The sequence below is a fragment of the Camellia sinensis genome, chromosome 4 (assembly GCF_055761805.1).
Source record: "Camellia sinensis isolate YWXY chromosome 4, ASM5576180v1, whole genome shotgun sequence".
Classification (NCBI taxonomy): domain Eukaryota; kingdom Viridiplantae; phylum Streptophyta; class Magnoliopsida; order Ericales; family Theaceae; genus Camellia; species Camellia sinensis.
In genome coordinates this window covers 108,202,065-108,229,537 of record NC_138964.1, presented here as the reverse complement: position 1 = coordinate 108,229,537, position 27,473 = coordinate 108,202,065, and the positions used below count along the sequence as shown (strand labels likewise).

At 41.5% G+C, this 27,473-nt stretch overlaps 1 protein-coding gene across 1 annotated transcript; it reads right to left on the bottom strand.

Moving 5' to 3' along the window:
• On the bottom strand, positions 1 to 26,741 carry LOC114259088 (glyoxylate/hydroxypyruvate/pyruvate reductase 2KGR). The gene is made up of 3 exons (XM_028199090.2): positions 26,185 to 26,741; positions 2,261 to 2,770; positions 1 to 424 (listed from the first exon to the last, which is right to left on the bottom strand). The coding sequence occupies exons 1-3, from the start codon at positions 26,605 to 26,607 to the stop codon at positions 383 to 385; spliced, it is 975 nt and encodes a 324-aa protein (XP_028054891.2). The 5' UTR covers positions 26,608 to 26,741; the 3' UTR covers positions 1 to 382.
• Between the last annotated feature and the right edge of the window lie 732 nt (positions 26,742 to 27,473).

Sequence of the window (27,473 nt, the reverse complement as noted above, 5' to 3'; positions counted from 1 at the left end):
TTATATGTGAGAATATGACTATTGAGAATGGAAGTTATTGAATTCAATGTATTTGAGAAGCATGTTGGTCAGCTCTAGTAGATCTATCATCGGCTTCAAGGGCTAAGACCTTCAGTCATTCGCTAACCCAATCTTGCACTGCACCCATAGTCTTTATGGCGAGTTGAATGACTGCAATTTCATGTACCCCTCAACCAAAAACTCTGCAGTCATCTACAATTTGAAAAGGGAAATAATCAGAGTCACCGGTGTTTGTGTTCCACTGATGACATTTCGGATTTCCATCTGCAGAATTGCAACCGTTTTGAATATGCTCTGCAACTCTGCTTTGGAACTGGTGGCGGTAGCGACACCTACGCTTCCCCAGAATGAGCTTCCGGCCTCAGCCTATCCTCCCGCTCCCATCAGATGTTGCTGGATGTACCTAAGAAAAAGAGGCACATTTGTCACTCGTAAAGGATGTACAATGTTAGTTTTCTTTTGACCGGTTTCTTAGGGTGTGTTCATTAGGAGATGAGATGATTTTTTCGTCTAATAAGCAACACATAGAGATTGCTCCAATCATAATACTGAATGAATGAATGTGTGACCATGTTTGGTTAGATTTACAATATGGAGATTATTTAGATTAACAACTACAATATCAATGTTGTTATATGTATATTAAATAATGTAAATAAGTACAAAAATAAATAAATTCAATTTAGCCTCACTACGGTACCGTTTGGTAACACTTACATTTTCAATTTTCTGTTTATATTTACAAAAATTTAAAAAACTCAAATAAAAACCTGTTTGGTAAATTTTTAATTTATAAATCAGTGATCTCAGTTTATAAATTTGGCCAAAAAATGTAAACTCAAAAAATGTGTTTCCGTTTTGAGTTTTCAGTTTTTTTTTTTACCACCAAACACTAGCCACCACCCGCCACCATTTTCCACCACCGTCTTCCGCCACCACCACCACCACCCACCCCCCTACTACCACCACCTGCCACCACCCGCCACCCCTCGCCACCACCCACCACCCACCTACCATCCACCCGCCACCATCCACCCGCCACCACCCACCTGCCACTACCCTCCATCGCCCGCCACCACCACCCTCTACCTACCCGCCACCACCATCCACCACCCGCCACCACCAGCCACCCACCACCACCTGCCACCTGCCACCCATCCACCGCCACCACTCACCACCCACCACCACCATCACCCACCCGCCACCACCACCCACTCACTACCACCCGCCACCGTCACCCACCCACCCATCCGCCACTCACCAACCACCACCACCCCCACCCGCCACCGTTACCCACCCACCCACTCACCATCACCACCCGCCACCTATCCGCCACCACCACCCACCCGCCACCATCCTTCACTACCCGCCATCCGCCATCCGCCACCGCCACCCACTCGCTACCACCCACCACTCGCCACGTCACCCACCCACCCACCCACCAACACCCGTTACCCACCACCCACCGTCACCACTTTCCACCACCGTCTTCCGCTGCCACTTGCCACCACTTGCCATTTCTCATTTTTTTTTATATTTTTAAATTTTTTTAAACATTTTGTCAATTACCAAACGCGTTTGTAGTTTATATTTTTCTAAAAATAAACAAAAAATAAACAAAAACTAGTTTATGAAATTTTTGTAAATATAAACTAAAAACGTAAACGTTACCAAACAGATACATATTTCAACTCCATTTATTCTCATTTTAACCTGGACCAGCTCATTCATTGGTGGATAAACACAGATTAACCTAAAATTAATACATAAATTAAAAAATTTTGAATAGAGAAGAAAAGAAAACAAAAATGACTAACATTTATGGATGAAGTGTGATAAAAAACAATATACATATTGAAACAAAAATGACCAGAATTAATGAGTTAACCGATCTCCTTTTCATGCCCTTTTACATCATTAAATCTTTGGTGAAACAACTATGTCAGATACACCAAATACTGCACAACATAAATTATCGTCTCTATCATCGGAAGGCCCATGCCATCGCATGTTTTAGGACCCCTCACCTAATGGAAAATATACATTTCAGGATGCAGAACCAACAGATGCTAATGTAACTGATAACAAAGTAATTTATTTTCTTTTCTTTTGGGCAAAAAATATCATTTTTCAAATTATGCTGGTCAAATCCATAAATATAAAGCTTCTAGAGATGGTGGGAAAACTGCCAATCAGCCATGTGGAAATACCACAAACCTTATGACTACAATTAAATTACCGGAGTCAACAGTGGCTTGTTACAAAAGTGTGCCTCCAAGTTTCCGATCACAAGGTCTGCCATAGCGTTGCTGGTTTCTACTGTGTCGCTTCCAACATGGGGGACAAGAACAACGTTTTCAAGCCCAAACAATTGTTCAGGTACCTCTGGCTCATTCTCAAACACGTCAAGCCCAGCCCCTCCCAACCGCCCTTCAAGCAATGCAGCTACAAGTTCAGATTCATCAATATGTTGGCCTCGTCCAATGTTGATGAGAACACCCTTTGGACCCAATGTGTTAATGACTTCGCGATTGACAATGTGCCGTGTTTCTTCAGTCAGAGCACAAGCAATAATAAGGATTTGACTGTCTCTAGCCAAGTTGATGATGCTAGAATAATATTTGTAATTGGTTAATGGTTTCTCGGATCTGGAGTGGTAACTAATGAAGCAGCCGAATGCCTCGGCTCTCTTTGCAATGGCTGAACCAATCCTGCCCAATCCAATAATGCCAACTGATTTACCACTGAACTGAAAGAGGAAAAAATAAATAAATAAAGAGCAAAGGAAGCAGAAATATTGTAAAACTCAAAATGGGTGAAATTAGCTTCACATTCGCATGAAAAGATTTTATGTTATATAAAAGGAAGTGAAATTATTTGTTACATTCAACCTTTGCATCATAGAAAAAGATCATCACAAGATCTAGACTCAAGTTCCATTAGGCATTGTTGTACCTATTAGAGGCCTCCTTTCTGCAATTTTTTCTTCTGTTTTCATATTCAGTCAAATTATCTCTAGCAATCACGTTTGCTATGATTATTCTTCTAGCATGCAGGGACACACAGTTTATCTATTTACTATTAAGTATTGGATAGGCAAAATTCTACAACCAATGAATCACCTGCTTAAACAATGGATAGGCAAAATTCTACAACCAATGAATCACCTGCTTAAACGACCCCCACAGAAGATTGAGTTCCATCCAACTTAATGTTTGGTAGGATTCAATGAGGCATCTAATTTTTTAAATATGGTTACTATTAGAACTACTATTTGATACCGATGACATTGATCACAGTCGTATTTGCTATTGACAGCCACAAATGGCAAATTTCTCGTAGGATGTTGCACAAGTAGAGTAAAAGCAGACAACTAAAAGGGTATCATACAACTCATAAGAGGTAACCAAAACGTTTTACATTGTATTATTGAATAACTAAAGCATAATACAATATTAAATAGGCAACAAAACCCTAAAATGCTAATTACATGTGTTATGACTAAACCACCCTAAGAGACTACTTAAGATAGAATATAATACAAAATATAAGAATATAATATCTCACACACCCCCTCAAACTCAGGATGCAAGTGCAAAGAGCATAGAAAGTTTGCCAAGAAGAAAACAAAAGCGAGTAGTCGTGTGAGTCTTGGTGAAGAAATCATCCAACTGAAGAGATGAAGGCACAAAGGGAAGAGCAATAGTGCCAGGTTGAAGATGCTGATGAACAACGTGGCAATCTATCTCAATGTGCTTCGTGCATTCATGGAAAACAGAATTATGAGTAATCTGAACAACACTTTGATTGTCACAGTATAATGAGGTAGGGGAAGAGAGCGAAACTCTTATATCCAAAAGAAGACAACAAAGTCATACTATCTTAAAAGTAACATGCCATGGCACAATACTCAACTTCGACGGTAGAACAAGCAACAACAAAATGTTTCTTGCTTTTCCAAGAAATGAGAGAATCTCCAAGAAAAACACAGAAACTCGAGGTAGACTTGTGATCAGAAATATTCCCAACCCAATCAGCATCAACATAAGTTATAATAGACAAATTGGCAGAGGAAGAGAGCAGTAAACATTGGAGCAAAGTACTACGAATGTAGTGCAGAGTACGTAAGAGAGCAGCCTAGTAGGTCGAACAGGGAGCAGAAACGTACTGGCTAAGAATGTAAGTATATGAAATGTTGAAACGAGTCACAGTAAGGTAAATTAAACAACCAACAAGCTCACGATAGGGGGCGGGATCATCAAGGAGCACACCATCCGAAGCAGAAAACTTAGCATGCAATTCAATAGGAGTGTCAACAACCTTGTCATCAGTGAGATGAGCTCGAGAGAGGATGCCACTATGCAATTAGATACGTACCCTTTTTCCTTCTATAACAGGACTGCTGAAGTCACCACCAACGCCTTATGGCTTCATACAAAAAAACTTAAACGAAATAATTGAGATTGTGATAGTTTAGTCATAATAAGTACAAAATCAATCAATCCTTGAATTTAAGAACTTTTTTGCAATTCACGTCCACAGAACACACAAAAATAAATAATAATTAAAAAAATCATAATGAGTTGTAACCCATTCAGATAAAAGGCTTTTGATTATGTCATAAAGAATAGATTGTGTAGTAAAGAAAAATGAAATTATTAGCTGAGTTTATACATGGTATTGAAGGAAAAGACCCTAAGCAGGCATTGTTACAAATATAATAGGTTTCCTTCTAATTATTATTTTTATTCTTAATTTCTTTATTCCATTTTCATATTTGGTTATGTTACCTCTAGCAATCAAGTTTGCTATGATTACTCTTGTAGCATGCAAGTTCAGATTTGATCAACTAAAACATAATTAATAATAAGCATTTGATATATAAAATTTTACAACCAAATGGATCATTTTTGTAAAGCATGCCCACTGAAGATTGGAGCCCATGCAACTTAAATGTCTGGTACAAAACTGAGGCATCTAATTCTACTTGATATGGTTCCTATTAGAGCCATTATCTCATACTCATGAAATTGATCACAATTGCTTTTGCTAGTGATTGTCATAACAAGTGGTCAATCCCAAATGGAAAACCCAATAGGATTTTACATAATGTATATAAGAAAATTTTCCATCACCTAGAAGGGATCAAATGACTCTGCAATTAGATAGATGATTTTTCTCCCCTTCCAATTCAGCCTTTATCTTTGTCATTCCATCAAATTGGGTGTAGAAGCCACCACCAACAACAACTAAGGAGTTCATACAAAACATGAAAATGCGACCGATCCGTTTGGCATATCCAAGTTTTTTTGTAGTCCTTGTGTGGTGACCCCAACGTGCATATCATTTTTATATATAATTTCGTTAAGAGAATTTGCATATTTATGTGTTAATTTAGTGCTTATTTGTTCATGAAAAATCTGTTCAACTATTTACTTTGAATCAAAAATTAAAGGCCCAAACAGATTCTGAAACCAAAATTGACTAGTTCAATAGGTTAATTAGAATCATATGACAAGTTTGATTAAAATTTGATTCGGACCAAAATAATTAGAATAAATTGATTAACACTGAACTAGATTAACTAACCCTAAGCTAGATTAATTAGTCTAACATAATCCACCCTATATATATATATATATGATATAAGCTTAGTTATGAGCTCAATATACAATATTTGGCTGAAAATTGTAGAGAAGGAGAAGAGCAACTCCTTTAGAGAGAGAAGGAGAGGAATTGTAAAGAATTAAGAAGGGATTTGAGGGAATTAAGCTACCAATCTTCAATTACAAGCTCTAGGTATGCATTACAATCATAACTCTTGTAAATAATTCATGTAGGAGTTGAATTCATGTAGTAATAAGAGTAATTTTCATGTTATTGATGAGTGGAAGGAAGAATCAATTTGAATTTGGAAGAAATGAGTTAATTACAGACATGCATGCATAATTCCATCACATTCAATCATTTTGAGCTTGAATCTTTAGTGTTCTTGTTAAATTAAGGGTTGAATTTTAGATGCAATAGAAACTTCCAAGCTTTCAAAGGTTTAATTCCATGTTTGAAGATTTTGAAGAAAGTTTGAAAATGATTACATAAATGCATGAAGAATTTTGTTTCAGAATTTGCCATTCATGTTGTTTCTAAGCTCGTGGTTTCAATTGGGTTATAAACATATTTATCTATGAATTCTCCATGTTTTTGGAACCAGCCATGCAAGATATACAATTTAAACTCATGTTTTTGCACTTTGAATTATGTTATGGAAATTCCAGAATTCGACCATTTCGCTCAAGCAATTAAGTCTTTGCTTGAGCACACTTTGCATTCATCCAGTAGTTTTACAGGCACATTGCACATGGCTCGAGCGAACCCCTTTGCATTTCACTTGGCTCGAGCGACCAAGTTATGACTCGAGCCCACTTTGATACTATCCAATACTTTTGCAGACAAACCACACCACTCAAGCAACCAAAAGGTGTGCTCGAGCAAACTACCCTATTTTCAGCATTTTTGAAACACACTCTCATGTGTATGTTTTCATCCTCCTGCTATTTTAGACATTCTTAAATAATGTTTAGACATCATTAATAAGAAAATGAATTAGAAACACATAAAATGGAATTGAATTAAGATAGAACATTTGATTAAGATAAGTATTTCAATGTGTACCTTTATTATGTATTTTGTGTAAGTGGTTGTCCAAGGCTTAATATCGGTACAACCCACTGTAAGTAATATCTTTATAAAGATATGTTCGAAAAGTATTTTGAATTGTTCAAGAATGTTATTTTGAAATTTTATTTTGTTATCTATGAATGAAGATCCTTTTCGAACTTGTAATCGTGACATCCTTTAGTGAGGCCCTTGCCTGGGGAAAACAATACCATAGCCCATTAGATTAACTGAAACACAGAGATCTCTGATGTTAGACCCTGGTGGTCCACATTTAGTTACCCATTGTAGTGTTATCGTATGACCTGTTGTGGCCCCATTGAATCGACCTTAATGGTCCCATTGGAATTGGTACATAGATTTATTGTTAGCTGTTACCACGTATAAAGATTTGAATGGTTATTGTTTACAGAAGGTTTCAACGTGATTGAATATATGATTGCTATTCGAATTGATTTGGCTATTGAAAAGTTATGTTTATAAAATTATGGACTTCATTTATTAAACCTTTATATTGATGTTGCTCACTAGGCTCTAACTCACCCCTCTCCCATATATATATGTAGGTGAGCAAGTGGAATGTCAAGTCTAAGGAAACCTCGGAGTCTACCCTTGTGAAGCTATTTTGGAATGCCTCTGCAATGGGCGTGCTTGGACTTGAGTGGAGCCAAGCATGGTCAACCCTTCTTCTGCTTAGTTTAGTTTTTGTTATTTTGAATTTTGTTTTGGGATGGATGTTTGTAAAAGATGTTTAAATTCGTTATGATGTAACTATGTAAGTAGAATGGAAGTTCATTTTACGATGAAGAGGTCTTTCATGTATGCATTGCTCAATGGACTATCTTTTATATTTGTTATTGCTTTTGCCAAGCCCCGTTAAATATATTATGATCGATTTTGTCTTTTAAGGCCGAAGGTAATCTGAGATTACTGGTTGTGGGTATCTACACTATACTTAGCACGTGGCGAGTCCAACGGGTGTCACGTCAGAACCACTACACATCTACGTGGCAGACCCCTGAGGCACCACGATGAGTACGTCATCACCATCATGCATCCACATGGCAGACCCCTGAGGCACCACGATGAGTCGAGATTGTATGCCTAGCCTAAGCGGGGGCATGCACATCACCAAGAATGAAACAAGGCCACATGGAACTGGTTCACTTAGCTCTTCATGGCCCTTCATAACTCAAGAAATGTATTCTCTACCCACTCACCCAACTCCATGGCAACATAACCGGACTCTTGGCTCACCTATGTTCGGCTCACCTATGTTTACTTAGCTACTGAGGTGAGCCCTTGGCTCACTCATGCATTCACCCTCTTGGCTGCCTAAGTCGGGAGCAGGACCTAGGCACTCCCGCTTAGGATCATTGGAGGATTGGGGATTGGAGGCTAAGACCTCAGGATCGTCAAGGTCGTGTAGCTATCTCCCTGCAGTGATAGCTCCCCCTTTGACCTGGCTCAGAGAAAGAGACGTTGACCTTACACTTACATCTGATGCACATATGATACGACTCTCAAGATATCACACCTACCCCTGCAGTTCCTATGATGCAACCTCCCCGAGGACTTGAATCATAGGACACAGCTAGTAGGGCTGATATCACCCTCCTGTCGAGTTGAGGAGAACTTGCCACCTGTCTTGAGGTTGCTTTGGCTCCAATATTCCTGAAGTCTATATAACGACATCATAAGTGCAGCCACAAACACACAGCAAGAGCAACAAGAATCACATAACATACATTAAGTGTTCAAGGTCTCTCACTGCCACCTCTACCCTCTCTAAGCTTGCCTTGGTCTTCTACTCCTCCACCTCCGGTGAACTTAAGTCATTGAGGTGCCTACCATCTTCCCAGAGGTCAATGACTGATCGCCTCTAATCTCTATCACCCACATTATACTCCACTGGGGAAGAGTGGTGCCCACTTCACATGGCACCCAAAAAGAATACCGGAACCGGTACAGTGACATCCCAAGGTGGCAGTAGGGAGGCTTTGGTGAAGACCTCGGAACACAACCCCAACGGCTTTCCGGAGGAACAATCCTCTCAACCGGCCATAGCGGAACAACTTCGTGCTTTGGTTGAGAACGTCACCTTTCTCTAATAGAACCAACAATTCTTGATGGATGCCTTATTAGCCTTACAAAGGGCGCCTACACTTCCATCAACATCTAACCCCCTTTCGTCATCGCAAAATGGAGTTTTGCCATTAGCTCAGAATGGCTCAGAGGCTAACCATGCCCTTCGAAACAACTTGCAAAACCAAGTAGGAGGGCAGATAGCTGTTCTACACCCCCCACAGGCTCCAAGCTAAACACCCTTGCCACCAGTCGGTTTGGCCAGCGAAACTCCCGCCGCAGTGGTTTCGACTTGCTCTCCGGCTCTCCCGTCAGACCAGGTTCCTTCAGTCCAACCCCTGACACTGGATGAAGTGAAGGAACACATACACAACCTCCTTCAGACAAACAAAGGCCACATCCCTACCTCTCCAAAACTGGATCTCCGTCCCCCATACCCTATTAATATCGCAAGTCTCCCATATCCGGCAAGATATACTGTACCAAAGTTTGTCCGTTTTGACGGATGGAAAGGGAACGCTAGGGAGCACGTTTCGTGCTTCCTTGATGCCCTTGGTGCCCATCGAGAAGACCAAAACCTCCGCATGAGAGAATTCTCCAAGTCTCTCACAGATCGGGCATTCTCATGGTACGCCAACCTCGCCACTAGCTCTATTTCTTCGTGGGAGGACTTAGTAAAAAAATTCTATATCAATTTCTTTTACGTCGAAGAAAGGCTAACCACTTTTCATCTTGTGAGGGAAACACAACGACTTGGGGGGGACATCTTTGTTTATGTTCGCTGCTTCAGGGAAAAGGCAGTAGACATTCAAGACCCGATGGAAGAACATCAACTGGTGTCAATGTGCATCGAAGGGATGCTCACAACTTACAAGCTCCAGTTGGTCAATCACCACTTCCCTGACTTTTCTGCCTTATGCGCTGCGGCTCGAAACATAAGCGAAACAGTAAGATCGGGGGCACGAAGGGAAGCTCCACAGCCTCGTTCATGGCGGGCAACGGCACCTCCACCTTCCTTATGGAGGCCTAACAGACGCAACCACGCCGTATATGCAGCGGAAGGTTCCAATGGAGGAAGAACAAATCTCCAAGCAAAGAAGAGAAAATTTGATCAAGTTCCCCCACCGTTGCCTGTCTCGGTGGACGAGGCACAAGCACTCCTCAACGCCTGGGTAGAAGATAAAAAAGTTCATCTCCCTGAACCAAGGCGACCTGTCACCAAAAAAGATCAAGCTCGGGCGGACTACTGCATATACCACCACTTCGTTAAACATCCTACCGCTGAATGTTGGGCGCTCAGATCCCTAGTTCGAAAGATGATGACTGATGACGCTTTGGAGCTACCTCGTCACCAAACAGAGGACGTCTTAAAAGATCCTCTCCCCCGTCACAAAGATAATGGCAAGACGGTCATGATGCTTTCGCATTATGACGAGACGGAAAAACCAACGGAGTGCGAGCTCTCTGAGCTCACAGCTCCCACTTGTCCAGACTTCGAGACCCGACATGTGATAGCACTTAAGAAATCAATAAAGTTCAAATGGTTCTTCGACCAATTCGATTTGTCTGAAACAACACGTTTCGAAGCTACCAAGGCCTTTCTAAGGCTTGTGGAGCAAAATGGTGAGGCATGCACGAGTGTAAGCGGATCGGTTAGGAAGGTGTTTCGAGATAACTCCTTGGCGATAACCTTTACCGAAGCAGACAAGCAAGTATCTTTCCCACACAATCGTCCCCTCTACATCCTAGTGTTCATCAATGGGATGGAGTTTCAAAGAGGATTCATGGATGGAGGGGCTTCACTCAATGTAATGCCTTATTCTACTTTCCAAGCAGCTGGGATCTCACAAAAACACCAGTCAAACAGCCCATCTCCATCACCGGTTTTGGAAATCAAAAAATCAAAACTGTAGGGCATGCCCAACTAGACTTAGCAGTTGGACCGATTCGTTCCACCACTAAGTTCCATGTCATAGAAGCTGAGACGACCTATCAGGCTCTTTTAGGGAGAACTTGGCTCCATAGATATGCCGTAATCCCCTTCACCTACCATCAATGTGTCAAAGCAATTTACAACAATGAGGTAGTGGCCATAACTGGCTCTCAAAAACCCTTTCGAGTAGATGAAGCTCATATGGCGGATGCAGTATTTGATGAGGACGAGCCCCCCTTGTCGCTCTGAGGAACTCCCATACCAAATTGGGATGACCTCTCGGAAGAAAATGCATCACCACCTCGTAGAAAGACGTTTGCCAGATCAGAACCCTCAAGAAAGCTCCCTAAAGTGACGAGGCTCCAAACAGAAGATGGCTGAGTGGTATACCGTTTATGACGGTCTCTGGGGTTGGCAAGTGTCACCAATGCCAACCCCCAACCAGACGAAGTGGCAATCGCTTGTCACGAACCAAATGAAAGAGATTATCTTTGCTGCACCCTATCTACACTGGCCCAACGCCCTCCAAAGGCAAAGAATAAAAAAAGCAAGGACGAGAAACATAAAGGAAAAGAAAGTCATGGCTCTCCCAGTAATAGAAAAGCATTTCGACAAATTCAATAGTCCCTCAACAAGTCACTTGGATAGAGTTAGGGGCTCAAAAGTCGAATCTCAGGCAGCCACTTCATCCCCTGACCAAGCCCCTACTAACTCGGTTGCAACCCCAAAGAAAGATGGACTACAAGAAGTTAGGCCTGCTCCAAAATGCTTACAAGACGGCCCTCGGCCCCAAAAGCAAGAATTGGAAGAAGTCAACATAGCCCCTGAAGGAAAACCTAGACGCCCTATCTTCATTTGCAAAGATTTGCCGGAAGAACAGAAGGGGCCCCTCGTCGAGCTAATCAAGAAATATTCGGACGTCTTTGCATGGACATATGAAGAAATGCCGGGCCTAGACAAAGAAGTCACCATACACCGCTTGAACGTCATCCCCTTGGCTCGTCTAGTCAAGCAAGGTGTCAGATTTTATAAGCCTGAGGTAGAGCTCAACATCAAGGACGAGGTAGTAAAGCTGCTTGGAGCAGGATTCATCAAGCCTATCCACCACCCCATATGGCTTTCTAGTATCGTCCCAGTCGTAAAAAAGAATGGTCAGATTCAAGTATGTGTTGACTTCAGAGACTTGAACAAATCTTGCCCCAAAGATGAGTTCCCACTCCCAAACATAGACACCTTGATTGATTCAGCAACTGGACACCATATGTTCTCATTCATGGACGGTTTCAGTGGCTACAACCAGATTAAGATGTCTCCAGAGGATGCCCCCAAGACGGCATTTCGCACTCCCATAGGTAACTTTTTCTATACTGTAATGCCTTTTGAATTGAAAAACGCGTGAGCAACATACCAAGGAGCTATAACAGCCATCTTCCACGATATGTTGCACAAAACCCTGGAGTGTTACATTGATGATTTGGTAGTAAAATCCAAAGAAGCTAATCACCTCAAAGACCTTTAAAAAGTTTTTGAACGTTGCAAGAAATACAGACTTCGAACGAACCTGCTTAAGTGCGCATTCGGAGTCACTGCCGGCAAGTTCCTTGGCTGCATTATTCACCGCCACGGGATAGACCCCGACCCAGCAAAGGTCGCCGCCATCAGAAATATGCCACGACCAACAAGTATAGACGAACTGAGAACCTTGGTCGGGCATCTTATCTGAGACGATTTATCCCTGCTATGGCTGAAATGACACAACCCTTCAACTCATTGCTAAAGAAAGATGTCAAGTTCACATGGAATGAGGAGCACCAACAAGCGTTCGAAGGGGTGAAGTTAGCTTTAACCTCCCTTCTCCATGACTCCTCAGCCAGTGAGGCCTTTACTCCTCTTCATCACTTCCACACCGAAGTCAGTCGGAGCTTTGCTCGCCCAAGAGATCGATAGACTTGAACGACCCGTATACTACATCAGCAGGTTTATCCAAGGGGCTGAAATCCGATTCTCCCCCATCGAGTGACATTGCCTCGCCCTAGTCTTCGTTGCTAAAAAGCTCCGACATTACCTCCTTTCTTACCCCATTCATCTCATGACAAGAAGTGATCCCATCCGATTCCTCCTCACCAGACCTGCTCTCTCCGACAGGCCAGCCCGCTAGCTCCTCTCGCTAGCAGAATATGATATCACCTGTAAAGCTCCCAAGGCCATTAAGAGCCAAGCGCTAGCCGACCTCCTGGCTCACTTCCCCAGCGAAGAACATGAGCCGCCCTCGGATGAGCTGCCAGGAGATGAGTTCCAAGCTGCTGAAGTAAACGCTGAAAGAGAATGGAGTCTGAGTTTCGATGGATCATCCACCTCTAAAGGGGGAGGAGCTGGAATAGTCCTTACTTCCCCAAACCTAACCGAAGTCAATTTGTCATATAAACTGGATTTTCGATGCTCTAACAATGAGACAGAGTATGAAGCCCTGATACTGGGGTTTTTGGCGGCACTCCATCTAGGAGCAAGTCTCTTATGTATCAAAGGTGACTCTAATATGGTGGTCAAGCAGACCAATGGAGACTATGCTATTAAAGAGCCCCCTTTGGCTTCATACAGAACCATCGTCCAAAGGTTAACAGACAAATTCGACACAGTAAGGATAGAACACGCTCCTCGCTCCAACAATCGACACCTGGACGCCCTCGCCACCTTGGCCTCTAAGGTGGAATTCTTAGAAGAATCAACCAAGATAGAAGTCTTGAAACGCTCCGTGCCATGCTCAGTAACAACTATCTTCCCTGAAAAAGAACCGCCGATTGGAGAGCCCCAATCATCAATGAGCTCCGTGCCCCCTCAGGTAAACTACCTTTGAGTGAGACCAAACACTTCACAATTTACCAAGGAGTCCTCTACTATAGAGGGCCCGGTGGTTTATTGGCACGATGCATCGACCTTATAGAAGCCAAGTTCAAGTTAGAAGGGGTGCACGACCGCTCTTGTGGGACAGGAGATGTAAGCCTCTACAGGAGGTTACAACGACAAGGATATTATTGGCCTACCATGGCCAAGGAAGCGAATGACCTTCAAGGGAAGTGCACCAAATGTCAAGAATTCCCTCCAAAGGCTGAATGCAACTTTACAGAAATCACCTCCGATTGGCATGAGGTATACATAGATTACCTCAAAGAAGAATCATTGCCACCGGATCGCTCTGCAGCCGCAATAATCAAGAAGCAAGCTCCGAAATTCTTTTTGCAAGGAGAGCAACTTTTCAGGCATGGCTTCAATGGAAAACCATTACGTTGCCTATCAAGAGCCGAAATCCATAAAGTTTTGGAACTTACTCACGGATCGGAGCACCACGGTGGAGCGAAGCTGTTTCAACATCTTTTACATATAGGGTATTATTGGCCTACCATGGAGGCAGATGCAAAAATGTATGCCAAATGCTACAAACCTTGCCAACTCCATGGAAATCTCATTCATGCACCCGCCACTGATCTGCATAGTTCGAACCCACCATGGCCTTTCCACACGTGGGCTATGGATCTTATTGGCCCCATTTCTCCGCCATCAAGAGGACACATATGGATTGTAACGGCTACAGAGACCTATACTAAATGGGTAGAAGCCATCCCTCTAAAAAAGGCAACAGGAGCTGCTATCTCCAACTTCATTCGAGAATTCATCATATATCGTTTCGGCATACCTAGAGTAATCCTTTCAGACAATGGGACCCCTTTTGTCAGCCGCCAAGTCGGATAACTCCTTGTCTCCTACGACATCACACACCATAAATCGACACCTTACTATCCCCAAGGGAATGGGCAAGCAGAGGCAACCAACAAAACACTCCTTAGAATCTTTTCACGGACTCTCAAGGATTATCAAAGGGATTGGGCGCACGTACTCCCAATGGCACTCTGGGCTTACAGAACATCCAAAAGACGGCCGACTCAAATGACCCCATTCTCATTGGTATACGGCACGGAAACAATTCTTCCAGTGGAAATTGTCATACCCTCAGCTCGCATGGCCCTCCGAAGTGAAGTTACTCCAGACTCCAGATCCTCTAAATTGGAGATCCTTGATGAACGAAGGGATAAGGCCTTGGCTAACCTCAAAGTTTACCAAAATCGTATAGCTCGAGCCTATGATACCTTGGTGCGCCCCAGACAATTCCAAGAAGGTGACTTGGTACTTCGTGTTGCACTTCATGTCATGAGGGGAACCTCTATCCACAAATTCACTCCCAAGTGGCAAGGACCTTACATAATAAGAGAGGCCAACGAGAATGGTTATTACAGAATTTCTAAACCAAACTCGCAAACTCTCTTGAGCCCTATCAATGCAAAATGGCTAAAGGCCTATTTTTTTTTTTTTTTTTTTTGGGGGGGGGTAGGTAACTAAAGGCCTATTTTCCTTAAGATGAAAGTGAGGAATCACCCCTGAGAAATTTCCTCTTACTAATGTAATGGCAATGTAAGACATCAGCTCATGCTCATGATAAATAAACAATCATTTGCTATCTCCATTCTCATTACGCTTTGTGTAAACTATCAATAAATCATCAATCCAAAAAAAAATATTGGTGAGCCATAAAATATTAGCGAGCTAAGAAATTGGTGAGCTATGACATGGAGAACTATGAAATTGGTGAGCTATCACATATGGCTCTAACTTCAACACTTAGGAAAATTCATGAGGATTGGGAACGAACTCTAAACATAATAGGAGAGCTATAAAATTGGTGAACTAAGAAAATAATAATATGAATTGGGAGCCAGCTCTAAACATAATAGGAGAGCTATGAAATTGGTGAGCTATCACATATGGCTCTAACTTCAATATTTAGGAAAATTCATGAGGATTGGGAATGAGCTCTAAACATAATAGGAGAGCTATAAAATTGGTGAACTGAAAAAATAATAATAAAATATTGGTGAGCCATGAAATAATAATAAAATATTAGTGAGCTAAGAAATTGGTGAGCTATGACATAGAGAGCTATGAAATTGGTGAGCTATCACATATGGCTCTAACTTCAACACTTAGGAAAATTCATGAGGATTGGGAACGAGCTCTAAACATAATAGGAGAGCTATAAAATTGGTGAGCTAAGAAAATAATAATAAAATATTGGTGAGCCATAAAATATTAGTGAGCTAAGAAATTAGTGAGCTATGACCTGGAGAGCTATGAAATTGGGTGAGCTATCACATATGGCTCTAACTTCAACACTTAGGAAAATTCATGAGGGTTGGGAACGAGCTCTAAACATAATAGGAGAGCTATAAAATTGGTGAGCTAAGAAAATAATAATAAAATATTGGTGAGCCATAAAATATTAGTGAGCTAAGAAATTGGTGAGCTATGACATGGAGAACTATGAAATTGGTGAGCTATCACATATGGCTCTAACTTCAACACTTAGAAAAATTCATGAGGATTGGGAACGAGCTCTAAACATAATAGAAGAGCTATAAAATTGGTGAACTAAGAAAATAATAACATGAATTGGGAGCCAGCTCTAAACATAATAGGAGAGCTATGAAATTGGTGAGCTAAGAAAATATTAGGAGAGTTGTAAGTTTAGAGAGCAAATTAATAAAATATTAGAGTTGTAAAATTGAAAGACTAGTTAGCATCATATGGTGAGCCAAGAATTAGGAGAACCGCCTCCGACATGTTGGGGAGGCAGAACTAAAATGTGGTCCGCCCCTTGTTGGGAGCTAGGAATTGGGTGACTTGAGAAGGCCATTGAGGAGAGTAACTCTATTCATATTGGTGAGCCAATGAAATTATAGAGCTGGTTTGAGGGATTAGAGAGAACTTGAAGTAAAGTCGAAGGGCTAGAAATTAGAAGATTTATTCTTATTTATTAAAAAACAAATAAATAAATATTATTTTTATTCTCTTATTTGATTAAATAATTAATTAAGTATTATTATTATTATTATTATTATTTTGAATCTAAGTATAAGTATGATTTAAAACTTACTTGTTGCAATTTGGGGTGATGCAGGTAGAAATTGTTTGCTCAGAATGAAGCGGAAAGCCGTTGTATGTTCGTCGAAGAAAGTGGCCAAAAAGGTGCCAGGCAAAGCAAGTGGGGAAGAGGCTGCTGAGGTGCCTTCTGTCGAGCACAGGTTCCGTGCTCCCTATTTTGGAGTCGGGGACAGATTTTGGGAACAGTTGGAGGATAAGAGAACCGTTAATCCATCTCAGGTTTTGTTGGGGGTACCCGAGGCAGAAGAAGGGGCGGAGGGGATGATAGCTCCCAAATCTATTATGCGGTTACACATAGAACGCGGTCTCTACCCATATGCATTCCCAGCTCATGACAGCTATGCTTTTACTAAGAATGGTGGGGGTTTCGACACTTGGGCTGAGGAAGTGTTGACTGATCCTTCTTTTAAAGAGGTTTTAAAGAACGCAAGTGTGTCTGGTGCTGTAGTGGCAAGTATGGGGTTAAATGTGAGAAGGGAGCCATCATGGTTAAGTGTGGCATTTTCCCGTTGGCGTTCTAGTTCTCACACCTTTGTTACTCGATGGGGGGAATTGACTCCTACATTGGAGGATGTTTGCGCATTGATTGGTTTGCCTCTACTTGGTGTTGCAGATCCACTTGCTAATACATCTGTTCCGAGTCATCTAAAGATTGTATCAATTCTGAAAACCTCAGTTTCAGAGGTAGGATTCTTATTGAGCGGCTAAGATAAAGGAGGAGTGTATCTTGGGCCGCAGCGTCGGGAGCATTGTAAGAATACCTTTGGGGGATGGCTACGGTATTGGTATCGAGATTTGAATCCATCTCCGGCAGAAGGAACCGAAATAGGGAAAAATGGGGTAAATGGGCCTGGATATGAAAAGTATGAGCATAGTTCCACCTACCTTGCTGCGTTCCTTGCATATTGGTCGAGTCGGTATATATTGGAGGGAGCACCCAAGGATGGAGCAGACTCGTTTGTGTTTGATATTGTTGCTTATCTTACGACTGGTCTTCCGGTTGCACTTTTCACTGTTTTTGGGGACTCTATACAGACGGCTTGATATGTATCAAGTTGGAGCAGAGAAGTCGAAGGTTCGGTATGATGTTATTAGTTATGTATCGACTTCCTTCCTGCAGATGTTCTTGTATGAACGGTTTCCTAGGCTTGCTCCTAGACCGACGGATTTTGAGCCTAGAGAAGGGCGAGAGCACTGAGCTACTAGGTGGTACACGGTAGGCATTCGGGGGCCGTTGATGGATATTTTTGATGATGAGAGTGAGTTTATAGCTCGTCCGTATGTTCTACCTATGGTTGGGGTGGTTCCATTTCGGATGTATGACTCGAGAGATTTCGAGGTGGTTTTTGATGGCTGACTGAGTAGTGCCGAGACAATGACGGCTTGTAGCTTCTTGTCGCGTTCCTTGCCTTATTTTGTAGGAGGAGCTTATGGCTCTATATCCTATAATCCAGCGAGAGTGGCTCGCCAATTTGGATTTGATCAGGGGGTCCCTAGTCCTGGCGTAGCCCTTCCTATAGCTGATACTTTTGAGCAGTTTTTCTATCATACTCATCTTCTGAGACTCTAGAAGTGTGGCAAGTTTATTCGGACGAGGGCTGATCGTGTAGGTAGGGTGACAGTTGGCGACATTATTGGAGGGAGACTTTTGCCGCCTTTCAAGAGTTTCTCGGAGGTGATATTGGGGACTTAGAGTTTATATGCATCCCATCGGATAACGAACTGTGTCAACCACGCGTGAAGGGCCGGACTGAATTGGCTAGGGGTGAGTTGTCTCGATTTGCACGCTTAGAGTTACTCTCTGATGTGTTGAGTTAGCCAGGGTGGTTGGTATAGACGGTTTTCGAGGGGAAGTTGGTACAACTAAACGACGCCTGAGCTAGCCTAGGAAGGAGCCTGTCCAGAGAATGAAGGTTAGCTTTTATTATGTTTTTCATGATTTTCTTTCTTGTTATGTTTTGTTTATGTGCTTCTAAGTTGGGCGCTTTGTTTCTTCAGGTACAAAGGTCAGCTATCCATCATGATGTTTCTATGGCACCTAGGGCGGCGAACGTGCCTTCTGAGGAGAACTCTGCTGATGATTTGCTTCCGCGTCCGCGGTTACGGAGACAAAGTAATGCTAATGGTTTTAGTGATTCCGAAGGTGAGGGTGATGATGGGGATAGCTCAGAGGCCAATCTGAATGCGAGGGATGATGATGTTGTTAGGGTTACATTCGAGCAAGCAGATGTTCCTCTTGATAGGGTGAGATCTGAGGTTGTTGCGCCATGTGGTGAGAGTAGAGTGACTTTTGCGCCTCCTCTGTTGCAGTTAGGACATCCAATGGCACAACCAGTTAGGTTTGGGGAGTCCGATGTTGATGGCCCGATTGGTCAGTTGCCTTTGTCTGATGTTCAGTCTTGCCTGCGTTCTGGTGGAGTCCCTACCGTATCTTTATTTGGTGGGAGCAGCGGTTTTTCATCAGTTGATGCTCGTCTCGGTGTGCCTTCAGTTGTGTCTTCAGTTGGTGCTCAGGCTAGCCTTCATTTGGTGGATGTTCAGCCTGGTACTTTGCCTGCTTCGTTGGGAGTTGCTACTAGTTTGCCACTTGGTGAGAGTGGTAGTCGTGTCAATGATGATACTATTGCTCCTGGCATTGGCTGTGATGGTGGAACGAGTTTACCTTTCTTGGATGGCAAGTTTACCGTGGCCCGTCTTGATGATGGTTGCGTATCCTTGGCAGGGCCTGATGGCAAGGACGGGTCCTTGATCTCAAGGTACTATTTGCTGGCGTGCAAGACGAGTATTTGCCTAGACTGAGCTTTATTTTTGATCGTAGGCCGAGCACTTTCATGCGTTTGGGGGCTATGTTCTTACGACGCTATTTGTTAGAGGCGTTCTGCGATATGCTTAGTGGGTTTCATGGTCTTACTCCGGAGAATTCTATTGATACGTTTCAGTCATTTCAGGCTGCTGTGGCTGAGTTTCAGCGGCATGAGTTCGAGGTGAGCTGGCTGAGAGAGAGTTTGTCTCGCATGGAGGTGCAAGTAAAGAATCGCCATCTCAAGGTTGAGCTAGCGGAAATGGACAGGGCTTTGATGGAATCGGCGTCTTCTAGGGAAAAGGCTGTGGTGGAGTTAGAACGGGCGACCAAGGGACTAGCGGATGTGGACTTGGCGATATCGAGTTTGAGAGAGAGGAAAGCCGTGGTAGAGGCTCAACTTGTTAGTGTGGAAGATGAGGCTTTTGACTTAGATAGCCATACAAGTCCAAGTTAGGCAAGCTGAAGAATTTTTTTTGTACTGGTTATTGTTTTTATTACCCAAAGTACTGTATCTATTTTTATTATTATTGTTTTCTCTCTCCATTTTTTTTTTTGGATTGATGATTTATTGATAGTTACACAAAGCGTAATGAGAATGGAGATAGCAAATGATTGTTTATTTATCATAAGCATGAGTTAATGTCTTATATTGCCATTACATCAGTAAGAGGAAATTTCTCAGGGGTGATTCCTTACTTTCATCTTAAGGAAAATAGGCCTTTAGCCATTTGGCAAGAGAGTTTGCGAGTTTGGTTCAGAAATTCTGTAATAACCATTCTCGTTGGCCTCTCTTACTATGTAAGGTCCTTGCCACTTGGGAGTGAATTTGTGGGTAGAGGTTCCTCTCATGACATGAGGTGCAGCACGAAGTACCAAGTCACCTTCTTGGAATTGTCTGGGACACACCAAGGTATCATAGGCTCGAGCACCAATTTCATAGCTCTCCATGTCAGAGCTCACCAATTTCTTAGCTCACTAATATTTTATGGCTCACCAATATTTTATTATTATTTTCTTAGCTCACCAATTTTATAGCTCTCCTATTATGTTTAGAGCTCGTTCCCAATCCTCATGAATTTTCCCAAGTGTTGAAGTTAGAGCCATATGTGATAGCTCACCAATTTCATAGCTCTCCATGTCATAGCTCACCAATTTCTTCGCTCACTAATATTTTATTATTATTTCATGGCTCACCAATATTTTATTATTATTTTCTTAGCTCACCAATTTTATAGCTCTCCTATTATGTTTAGAGCTCGTTCCCAATCCTCATGAATTTTCCTAAGTGTTGAAGTTAGAGCCATATGTGATAGCTCACCAATTTCATAGCTCTCCAGGTCATGGCTCACTAATATTTTATGGCTCACCAATATTTTATTATTATTTTCTTAACTCACCAATTTTATAAATCTCCTATTATGTTTAGAGCTTGTTCCCAATCCTCATGAATTTTCCTAAATGTTGAAGCTAGAGCCATATGTGATAGCTCACCAATTTCATAGTTCTCCATGTCATAGCTCACCATTTTCTGAGATCACTAATATTTTATTATTATTTTCTTAGCTCACCAATTTTATAGCTCTCCTGTTATGTTTAGAGCTCGTTCCTAATCCTCATGAATTTTCCTAAGTGTTGAAGTTAGAGCCATATGTGATAGCTCACCAAATTTCGTAGCTCTCCATGTCATAGCTCACCAATTTCACAACTCTCCATGTCATAGCTCACCAATTTCTTAGCTCACTAATATTTTATTATTATTTTTAGAGCTCACCAATTTCATAGCTCTTAGCTTTCCATGTGATAGCTCACCAATTTCTTAGCTCATTAATATTTTATTATTTTTAGAGCTCACCAATTTCATAGCTCTCCATGTGATAGCTCACCAATTTCTTAACTCACTAATATTTTATTATTATTTTAGAGCTCACCAATTACATAGCTCTCCATGTGATAGCTCACCAATTTCATAGCTCACTAATATTTTATTATTATTTTCTTAGCTCACGCTCACCAATATTTTATTAATTTTTGGTTATAGCTCTCTAAGTCAGTTCTCCTAATATTTAAGTCAGCTCTCCTAATATTTTCTCAGCTCACCAATTATGATAGCTCACCAATTTCACAGCTGTCCATGTCATAGCTCACCAATTTCTTAGCTCACTAATATTTTATTATTAATTTTAGAGCTCTTCATTTTTCAACTCTCCAACATTTTTCAAATTCTCAAAAATCACGGCTCCTAATATTTTTATGGCTCACCAATTTCATAGCTCCCCACAATTCTAATATTTTATTATTCGAACTCTCCAATCTTATATCCACTTTCATAACTACTTAATATTTTATTACTATTCTCCAACCGTCTGCTCTATACCAAAACAATATTTTCTCCAAAACACTGCCTCGTAAATAAATAAATAAATAAAAAAAAATAAAAAAAAAATTTCTTTTTTGATTCTACAACAGTCTCCCCCTCTTTTCTTTTTTTTTTTTGTTTCATCACAACAAAAATATATATATATATATATATATCAGTCATATATATATCTACTAAATAAATACATCAATAATACAAACACATAAATAGCTAATCTGTGGAAGATTGGAAGCATACCTCCACACGTCAATATCTAGATCACAGTAGACAACTCCAAGTAGACGATTCCCAGATCGTAGCTCTGCTTCAAACGCGCCAAGTCCTTGCACAACTCACAACTGTGGCTCGCAACTTCCCAACTCACCTTCTTCGCTTCTCACCTTCTCTATCACCTGTCAATCACTGAAATTTTTGCCTCTTCCCCTCAATCGACGACAGCAACTAACCCCCAAAATCCTTTAACAAAGGAATCAAAACCCCGGCCTTCCTCTAGTGTCGGCTCACACTCCTTCACTTGTGCAGAATCTTCAATCAAGATCCAAACCCACTTCCTTTGGCAAAACACTATGTTCGCAGAATCTTTCAAAAATCAATTTCAAACATCGACAATACAAGAGACCAACCCCAGTAGCAAACCCAGACCACCCTTATGGATCGCCGACGGCAACGTCTGTGCTTCGCAGGTACCTCTCTCCCTTCCTCTCTAATAGCTCGCCTCTCTTCTCTCTTCGTGCCTTCGGAGTTCAATCAAAATACAAAAATCTCGCCCCTTGCTGTCCGTTTCAGCAACAACAGTGTGACAGAAGCCGCAGCGCCTTCGCACCACACAAACACTGTCGGATCTCACCTCAGAGCTCATCGGCGGCAAGCTTTTTCTCCTCTTTCGCGGCTGTCAACCTTTCTCTCCCAATTGAACTCTGGATTTTCTAGTCTTTCGCTCTAAGTGGGATTCTAGGTTTTGTTTAGAGAGAGAACGAAAGGTATACCCAGACACAAAACTTCCCAAATAGTTTTCCTAATGGTATAGGAAACCTAGTTACAGATAACCATGTCAATAAAACATCCTTGCACACCTTGGGTAAAGGGAGAAGACGTGGGCAGCAACCGGGTAATACAAAGTCCCTCTCCGATCCAGTTTCAAAAAAAAAAGAAAAAAGAAAATGTCTTGCACAATGGATAAAAGGAGAAAGTGGACGAAGTAACCAGAATTTGCACAACTCTGGTCAAATTCAAAATACACGGAATACATATTTCTGCAAAAAGGCAAGCTCCCCATTCGAACAATTTCGAACAGGTTGAAACTATACCAGAATGTGCACAAACTTCTTTTAATTCATATGAATATAAAATATTGGACGCAATAAGGCAATGTTCAAGTAGAAAGAGGCACTAAATATATATATATATATATAAATAAATTAATTAAATAATAATGTGTATATATACACACATATTCAGGTTGCACCTTCCCAAGGATGAATTCTTAAACCAATCAAACTCTTTGTTACAAACTGCAAAAACCTTAAAGTCTCCAAAAAGTCTCTTTACTAATAGCTACACAAGCTACTATGAGCAATCCCAAATCAGTAAGTCTGCTCTAAACCTATAACTTCAATTGATGAGTTCTAAACCTATAACTTCAATTGATGAGTTGTCCTCTCCATGGATCACCCATTCCCAATGTAAAGCTGCAAAAGTAGTAAATTCGCCTCCTCTTTCCCAATGCAACCTCATCTTTAGAAGAGAGCAAATACGGGACAGCAACAAAAAAACACAAGCAAATTCATATCAAATTGCTAACATTCTCCTCTCAACTTCAACAATCCATTCTCTCTAAATGGCTTCCGGAGGAGAGGGACACCGTGATAACACCGTTTGGCGACCAGTGAACAAGGCTCCAAACTAGAGAGGTTCAAAACATAGAGCTTCAAGCTCCAACTCTAGAGCTTCAAGCTCCACTCCTACTCACCACCACCGCCCAGTGTGTGAGTTCTTTCGAAAGATGCTCTCTATGCCTCCATGGCAATTCCAAGATCTGCTATTTGAATCCCCTTGGATCCACCAACCAATATCTGTTTCTATAGTTGTAGAGGTGCCGGAAGATTTCCGGGGTAAAATAAGAGGATGGTACAAGGCACTAACTATTCCAGAGCTATACACAATACCACCGTCCCATACTTGGTTTTTGTTAAACCAAGAAGGCAACCTCACTCTTCAGAGATCCACCTGCCAGGCAAATCAGGTATTAATCCCACATTTTGAGAGGATCCGAATCAACATCCTCTAACACCAAGACCATGAACCCACCTCCTAGCGGCATGGAAAGAGTGACGGGCGGAATTTGGTGCCTATGGAATGAAGCTAAAATCTCATGTGATGTAATAGAGATCCCGTGGAATGAGGCTATCGCCCAACAAGCCCATATTTTCGTCCGGCCAGTTCGTGCCAGATGAAATTGAAATGTATCTCTCCCTTTAATTCAAAAGAAATCAAACTTTTTTTTAACTGCGTGAGTTATATTTTCGACATCTTTGTCATACATGTACAGACACTCTCATGAGAATATCTGTACAGGGGGCATTAATGTGGGTATCTATACTATATTTGGCACGTGGCGAGCCCAACAGGCGTCACGTTAGCACCACTACACATCCACGTGGCAGACCCCTGAGGCACCACGATGAGTATGTCATCACCATCACGCATCCACGTGGCAGACTCCTGAGGCACCACGATGAGTTGAGATTGTATGCCTAGCCTAAGCGGGAGCATGCACATCACCAAGAATGAAACAAGGCCACATGGAGCTGGCTCACTTAGAGCTCTTCATGGCCCTTCATAACTCAAGAAATGTATTCTTTACCCACTCACCCAACTCCATGGCAACATAGCCGGACTCTTGGCTCACCTATGCTCGGCTCACCTATGTTTACTTAGTTACTGAGGTGAGCCCTTGGTTCACCCATGCATTCACCCTCTTGGCTGCCTAGGTCGGGAGCAGGACCTAGGCACTCCTGCTTGGGATCATTGGAGGATCGTGGATTGGAGGCTAAGACCTCGGGATCGTCAAGGTTGTGTAGCTATCTCCCTGCAGTGATAGCTCCCCCTTTGACCTGGTTTAGAGAAAGAGACATTGACCTTACACTTACATTTGACGCACATATCCTCTCAAGATATCACACCTACCCCTGCAGTTCCTATGATGCAACCTCCCCGAGGACCTGAATCATAGGACACAGCTAGTAGGGCTGATATCACCCTCCTGTCGAGTTGAGGAGAACTTGCCACCTGTCTTGAGGTTGCTTGGGCTCCAATACTCCTGGAGTCTATATAACGGCATCATAAGTGCAGCCACAAACACACAGCAAGAGCAATAAGAATCACATAACATATATTAAGTGTTCAAGGTCTCTCACTGTCACCTCTGCCCTCTCTAAACTTGCCTTGGTCTTCTACTCCTCCACCTCCGGTGATCTTAACTCATTGAAGTGCCTAACATCTTCCCAGAGGTCAACGACCGATCGCCTCTAATCTCTATCACCCACACTAGCCAATCATGACCTAAACCTATAGGGGCAGGTTTGGGTCGTGACACTTTGATGGCATGACTTGGCCTAGAAAACCAAAAGCACGAGCTTTTACTAATAAGGTGCCAATTTTCAAGGATTAATTCCTTTGCTTCCCAAACCAAGGCTAGATCAATTGGCCAAAATTGTTGCACTTCATTAGAGACTTGTCCCACATCGTTAAATGATTTCAAGTTGCATGTCTCCAAATAATTTAACATGGTTTTACAGTTGGCTCTTAGGTGGTCTATTGTGGACCAACTCTGTCTCATCTGTCCATCACCTCCATATGTGACTAGGCCATATGTGGGGAAATGTTAAGAGACTTATTCCACATTGTCTCTTTAAGCCACACAAGTTTAGTTCATACATTCTGGTTTCGATTTTGGTTTTGGGTCAACAACTAGGAGGTCAAATGTTGTCAAGCCTATGTTTCAACTTTCAGCAGAGTAATCTGTGTTTTTTTTTTTTTTTTTTCCAAGCCAATGATTGATATTGTGATATAATAGTTTAGTCATAAATTAATAAGCATAAAATCTGTCAAGCTTGAAATTTGTAAAGCATTTTGCACTTCACAACCAGAAATTGCATCCTAAGACTAATCAACCGCATTTTCTTATAAAAGAACACAAAAGTTTCACAAGGCTAATCCAAACTTAAATTTCCAATAAGCATTCATTCAAATCCCAGAATCATTCAAAAACAGAGATATCAAACAGAGCAAAGCACTAACCTTGGAAGTCAACTCGAAATCACCATTCTTCCACAACCCACTTCTCACAAACCGATCACACACACAAATCTTCCTCAAAGTCGCCAATGCAAGACCGATTGCTAAATCAGCCACATCGTCCGTGAGAACATCAGGAGTGTTGGTAACCCTAATTCCTCTCTCCTTGCACTTTGCCAAATCGATCTTATCCAAACCCACACTGTAACTCGACACGATCTCCAAACTCGGAAGCGATTCGATCAACTTGGAATCGGCCCCAATCGCTGTGTCTCCGACCACCGCTCGTATGGAATTGCAATTCTCTCTCAGAAACTCGTCTTTCGATGAAGCCTCCCATAGTCTGAAGAGTTTGAATCGCTTGTCGAGCTCTTCTTCCAGGTACGACGACATTGGACAATTCATCAACACGCCTATGCCCTGCATTTTGATATGTAAAAATTTATTCAAAAAAGAATTTTCCCACACTTTCTGTTCATTCTCTTGCCCACCAAACCATACTATATGCAGGGGAAAGGAATTCTATATTCTGTGAATTTATTTATTTATTTTTTGCGAATAGCCAAATAAAAAAACTAAAATAAAATAATTAATAAAATCAAATGCCACATCCTATCAATTAATCAACCATTTTTTCTTTAAAACCATTTATTCAACTACAACTAAAATAGCCAAATCATCTAAAAAACAACTTTTTTCTTCTCATAAAATAGCCAAAAAAATTAATTAAAATAATTAAGTTTCCAAACTAGGCACAAATGTTATAACTCAATTATATGACCGTTATAACTAAAAGAGAAAAATAAGTTATAATAATGTGTCATAACTAATATGAGCATAAGTCATAACCAAACACCATAAGGTTGTGCTTGGTTTAAGAATTTGGAAAGGTATTTGGAAAGAGAATGGGAAAATAATAGTAAAATGTGAATAAAATCTATTTATATTTTATTTAATTTCACATACCTTTCCCTTTTTCCTTTCCAAATTTCCCCCAAATCCTTAAATCAAACACAACCTAAGGGTCATAAACCAATGGTGCATATGGTGCACATTGAGTTTTTTTCTTTCTTTTTTTTTTTTTTTCAAGGGATTAGGGCTCAAGCATGAGTCTTTTCAGTGTTTTAGGGTTTTTTTTTTTTTTTTGGCGGGGGGTTGTGGTTTTGGGGTGTTGGGTTAGTGGTTTTAGTGTTTTTAGCAATTTTGGAGTGTTGTGGTTGGTGATTTTGGGGTCTTTTGGAAAGAAAAAAAAAAAAAGTTAACTTTTAACTTTTTATCTATTTTGGGTTATA

What these genes read in the sequence shown, in the direction of transcription:
- LOC114259088 (XM_028199090.2), bottom strand. Translation starts at nt 26,607, where the DNA reads ATGCAGGGCATAGGCGTGTTGATGAATTGTCCAATGTCGTCGTACCTG. An exon ending in ATTTCGAGTTGACTTCCAAG is followed by an intron (nt 2,771 to 26,184) that starts GTTAGTGCTTTG and finishes TTCCTCTTTCAG; the next exon opens with TTCAGTGGTAAATCAGTTGG. An exon ending in ACAAGCCACTGTTGACTCCG is followed by an intron (nt 425 to 2,260) that starts GTAATTTAATTG and finishes TCTTTTTCTTAG; the next exon opens with GTACATCCAGCAACATCTGA.